The 5,714-nt window shown below is 40.0% G+C and overlaps 1 protein-coding gene across 1 annotated transcript; it reads right to left on the bottom strand.

Moving 5' to 3' along the window:
• Positions 1 to 3,241, bottom strand: LOC127617080 (gap junction beta-1 protein-like). The gene is made up of 3 exons (XM_052088964.1): positions 3,167 to 3,241; positions 2,406 to 2,481; positions 1 to 1,851 (listed from the first exon to the last, which is right to left on the bottom strand). The coding sequence occupies exons 1-3, from the start codon at positions 3,203 to 3,205 to the stop codon at positions 1,010 to 1,012; spliced, it is 957 nt and encodes a 318-aa protein (XP_051944924.1). The 5' UTR covers positions 3,206 to 3,241; the 3' UTR covers positions 1 to 1,009.
• Positions 3,242 to 5,714: the final 2,473 nt, after the last annotated feature.

Raw genomic sequence — 5,714 nt, 5'->3', positions numbered from 1 at the left:
CTAATGGTCAAACTCTTATATGAATTAGCAGGTCAGAGTTTAATAAACTTGAACTTTGGTGCGCAGTGTAAGATAAACATATACACAGTGGACCCGCAATGCTAACATTTTACAAATGTCTTTGCTTTGCAAAATATCAAACCAAGTGGCATTTATTTTTCAAGTAAAATAGCACAAGTACACTTTTCAAAGAAAACATTTCACAAAAAAAGTTTGTTAGGTGTGAAATGATAAAGCAATAGATCAAAATAAATAAAAAATATTTGGCCTCAGATGTCCATAGTGAGTGTGTTGAACTCCACCTGTGGTCCCTCTTCTGGGACACCTGTGTGAACTTCATACATCTACTAAAAATCACCACAACACCAGTTGATTAAAAGACATTGAGTAAGAATCACTCAGAAAAGTTAGTTTTGAGAAAACATCCAGCAGCACTTGATACACAGATCACACTTGTTTTGATATTTTGGTATGTAATGCAATGACTGAATTATTTATACGTGTGACTGAAGTGTCCACATACTTTTGGGGGCCAGTGTATGTTTTGTATTCGCATGTGCATGAATGGAAGTTAATAAAACACAAAGTCTAGTGAGATCATACTGTTAGTCCTCCAATCTCTTTGGGAGAAGACAAATGTTTGCACCATTTTGAATGTGTAAAAGGTGACAGTTCTCCAGCATTTATCTGCCCATGATCACTTATCACCTGTAGTGTCCCCTAAATGAATGAATGAATCAAATAAATCAATGAAGACAGATTAATAAGATTACTGACATCCACATTCCATGGGTTATCGATAGTTGGTTGAGACCTTGGCCATTTCTAGCTATTTTGCCGTCATTTGCAATATCCCTACTCGCTGCCAGGTGGGGTGCCTCATTGGAGCCCCCCAACCCTAGGAAAGATCCCTGTTGGCAAGTGTAGGGGGGGTTTGGCCTATTCATTGACCGCATAGACTTGTTCTAGAAACGGCCCTGTTTGAGACCATCAAATGGTCTTGAAGAGTCTAGAAAGCAGAGCAGCGCTCGCTCTTATCAGTGACCGGTTTTCGGCCAACGTTAAATCTGGGCTTAAATGAGTGCTCTGATATCAGCTGATTAATTTCATTCTGCTTGTAGGATGCCAGTTTTTGAGAGAGCCAAGGTCCTTTGGATTCCCCTCCTGCACCCTGAAAGTATCTGACACACGCACGGCCTATTAAATACACCACCTCTGCAACGTTCAACAAGACACACACTCCAGACACCGTCAGCATGAAGACAGTGAAGATAGTCTTTTCTGTTGGGCGAGACACAAAACAGTCCACCGTATTCGGGCAGGGGTAGGAGTCGCACTTTACGAGACGCACCATCTTGATGTCTGGGTAGATCATGTAGAAGACATACAAGAAAACGGCCTCGAAAATTATGCGGAATAGAATGCTGATCATGTAAGTCCACCAAAGAGAACCTGCAATCTTGAACTTCTGAGTCTTGATGGACTCAAAGTCCTTTGTGTTCCCCCTTCCGGACATTTTCAGGATCTTCCTCTCGACGTGCCGGCGATGAGCTACGTGCATGGCGACCAGTAGTGCGGGTGTGGACACCAGGATGAGCTGCAGAGACCAGAGGCGGATGTGAGAGATGGGGAAGAACTGGTCATAGCAGACGCTGTTGCAGCCAGGCTGTTGGGTGTTGCAGGTAAAGCTGGACTTTTCGTCACCCCACACGCTTTCAGCCGCCACCACCAGCACCAGGATCCGGAAGATGAAGATGACTGAGAGCCAGATGCGCCCGATGCCCGTCGAATGCCTGTTCACGCCACTTATAACGGCATAAAACGATGCCCAATTCATGATTGAGTCCAAAACTAAGGAGAGGAGAATGCAAAATATGACAAGGACCTTTAACTACACCAGTTCTGATCAGTTTCATCAATTCCCAATATTCCCAAATGTTTATTTCCAGATTTAAACTGGTTTTAACTAATATTTTGTAATCAATTTGGACCCACTTATTCCTAATCAACATCACAATACACACATAAACAAATAATCTTGGTAAATGGTCTGCAATTATATAGTGCCTTTTTTAATCTTCGAGGTTACCAAATCGCTTTACACTGTGTCCCAAACACCCATTCACGCACACACTCATACACCAATGGCAGCAGACAAATAATCTTTCCTGTAAATGTAAGAGTGGTGGAGGCGTAGTGGCTAAAGCACAGGGCAGTTAATCAGAATGTCTCTGGTTCGAACCCCACAGCCACCACTATTGTGTCCTTGAGCAAGACACTTAACTCCAGGTTGCTCCGGGGGGATTGTCCCTGTAATAATTGCACTGTAAGTCGCTTTGGATAAAAGCGTCTGCCAAATGCATAAATGTAAATATAAATGTAAATAATAATTGTAAGTCATTTACCTGACAGATGAAGCAGCTGACGCTGTAACAGGACCAAAAGTGATGAACAGCCGTCTGTATTCTTGGCATTTGGACACTTGATTTGAATGAAATAAGTGTTCAGGTCACTTTGAGCACAAGAGCACCACACGCAACCTGGCCAATAGTGTGCTGTCGGCCGGCCCCCACAAAGGCTACACAATTCAGGATTTACCAGAGTAAAACGCTCAAATTCATTCTGCACATTGCAAACTACTTAAAAGTATACTTTAACTCTTGCAAGAAAAAATGCCATTTTTGATGACTGATTACCTAAAAAGGATCTTAAAGTAGGGGAGACTAGGGCTAGTTGTCACGCTTTTCACTCTAGTGAATATTTCTCAGGGTTGACACAAACCCTAAAGTCTTAACATAAAACCTAAAGAACATTTCCACCATTTATCTCCAGGAAAAACAATGCAGTCCTCTGAAGACACAGTGATCACTACTGGGGCATGTTGTCATAAAACCTCTATTATAGAATTTAAACAGTAAAAATAATGAAAAACTAAAATTCATGAAACAGCACAAATGTAAAAGATAATGTACAAAAATATCCAACCATTGTTTTAGCCAACAAATAGTGTTATTAATATATTGTATAAATTAGAAATATTTAAAAGATGTGACAGCTTGCCTCCACCTGACCTTTATGAGCTATCCCCTTGTAGTTACCAAGATACTGCCCTTGTGACAACTAGCCCCAGTGTGCCCTAAATAAAAAGATTTGGAGAACAGTTTACCTTCAGCTGTGATAGTGAGCAAGCATGTCCAAGAATCATCCAGAGGCCTCGCTGAAGATCACCATGCCCTTTGCAAATGCGAAACGTTGACGCGCTACTAGCCACAACCCTGCACCACAGATGTCACGCACTTATATAACCCGTTTACACACAAAGCCATTCTTTATTGAGGCCAACAAGACTCTTCACAATTCAGATCAAATGCCGTGATTTCCGCCCACCCGGGCTAGAAGAAAGAATCTGTGTGGATTCACAATAGCAGCAACATTATTCATTGTGCCTGGCAGGCAGAGGAAGTGAGGGCTGATTCTGACCCGTGCACACTTTATCAAACACTGGACAATTTATCAAAGACGCTCGACTTGTTCAATTACATTGTCAGGCTTTTGTGTATATTTCTGGGTTCAAATTCAGGTGAAATAGTCCGAGCTGTGAGGGTTTCTGCAGGATTCATGAAGCTAGATTTAAAGTAACTGTTCACTTTTGATCAGCTCTTGTTAACAGAGCACAAATTAAACATGGCAACATGTCAGTAACATCAAACCTCATTGGTTCTTGCACATCATGTGACCAAATGTCAGTGACAAAATGACAAAAGCCAGTGAGGTTTGATTTGTGCTATTAAATCAATTATGTTAAGAGTTGATCAGTGTTTGATACAAACTGATCGAATGCCTTCAGAAGACTTGGAATATGACACACGAGTCACATGGACTACTTTCATGACACTTTGGGAACTTTTAATTTCATTTAATGACCTTGTTAAGACCACCTATATGAAACATATGACAAACTTTTAGATATCTGTGATTTCATGGCTCTGTTTGTTTGAGTCTTTCAATATGTCATCTTCTGGATCAACCCATGATTTGAGTTTGCAGACCGTTCAGTAAACCTGCTAAAAATTAAAGAATTTTTGCTGGTTGACACTAATGACAAAAATCAAACACTTATACAACAAGATATGTATCACAAGTGCTGTAAAGAGGTCGGCACATGCCTTAAAAAGGATAGTTAACCACAAGATGAACATTTTCTCATCATTTACTCACCCTCATGCCAGATGTGTTTGAATTTCCTTCTTCTGCAGAACTCCAATTAAGATTTTTTAATATATTTCAGCTCTGTAGGTCCATACAATGCAAGTGAATGGTGACCAGAACTTTGAAGCTCCAAAATCCACATAAATGCAGCATAAAAGTAACAACTCAAGTAGTGTGATCTATATTAAACATGACATGACTGGTGTGGGTGAGAAACTTTCCCATCCATATTCACCTACCTTCTATTTGAAGCTTGTCAAAGGAGGAGATTTACAGTAAAAAAAGACCTAGAAAAAGCACCTATCAAATCACTTCTGAAGACATGGATTAATCTACTGGAGATTACTTTCTGAGTTCTGGTCACCATTCACTTGCATTGTATGGACCAATAGAGCAGCGAAATTCATTCTGCATTTGTGTTCTGGTGAAGAAACAAAGTTCTACACATCTGGAATGGCATGAATGTGAGAAAATTATGAGAATTTTCATTTTTGGGTGAACTACCTCTTTTAATTGAAGCCCAAAACTGACCCGTACGAGGCTGAACCAGAAGTCGCTCACCCTCTTTATGATTTTTCTCTAAGCAAGTAAAATGTTGCAATACACTGTATTTTCGTTATTAAGGAATCGTAAGCAACATTCGTTACAGTTTAGTAAACATACACAGTTATATCGCAACTTGACTCGTTTCACCAGAGCAGAAGAAAACAAAACAAAACTTTGGTTTGCCGTTTATCAAGCGTCTAAACTTTGCTGAATCGTGTAACAATGCAACAATCACATGAAGTCCTGTTTGCAGCCTGAACTTGTCTTTGTGACACGAGCACTAAAAAAGCCTGATGCAGCACAACACATGATGCAGGTGTCTCCAGATGCATTTACAAATATTGATCAACTTTTTAACCTGACACAGTGTCTACAACATTGCAGAACCAATCAGAGCTCTATAATACTTCATGTAACATTGAAAACTATGACATTATTAATTTAAGACATTTAGCTCCAATTGATGACATTGTAAGACCTTATAAGTAGAGTTTTAAAAAGAACAAATAACTTATCAAGACTAACACAGCCTCAATCTTTGGTGGCCCCGGGACACAGTCCATAATATTGCCTGGGAAAAAGTTCAAATCATACAAATGACACGGCTCATTATTTTAGATATATAAATGTTTTTTCCAGTCCACTAATCTGATTGGACAGTCGGTGTCTGAAGGGTACTGATATTTAGTATAGCAGTATCAAATGCCTGCATTGTATTTTCTAGATTGGTGCTTAAAAACAATATCACATTTGCTATTCATCAGAACAGCATTATGCTTTAGAGATTTAAGACAGACTAGTGCACGGTGTCATGACACACGAACTGACGTTCATCGCAAGTTCACTGGCATCTGTGGCAGGAAAGCATCCTGGTTCATATAATTGACCAGCTGAATCTCCCCCGACTGGAAAAGAGAAGTAGAGCTAAATGATGCAACAAGATGACAAAGCAGCTTTTA

The sequence above is a fragment of the Xyrauchen texanus genome, chromosome 23 (assembly GCF_025860055.1).
Source record: "Xyrauchen texanus isolate HMW12.3.18 chromosome 23, RBS_HiC_50CHRs, whole genome shotgun sequence".
Taxonomy (NCBI): domain Eukaryota; kingdom Metazoa; phylum Chordata; class Actinopteri; order Cypriniformes; family Catostomidae; genus Xyrauchen; species Xyrauchen texanus.
This window is presented reverse-complemented; position numbering and strand designations above follow the sequence as displayed.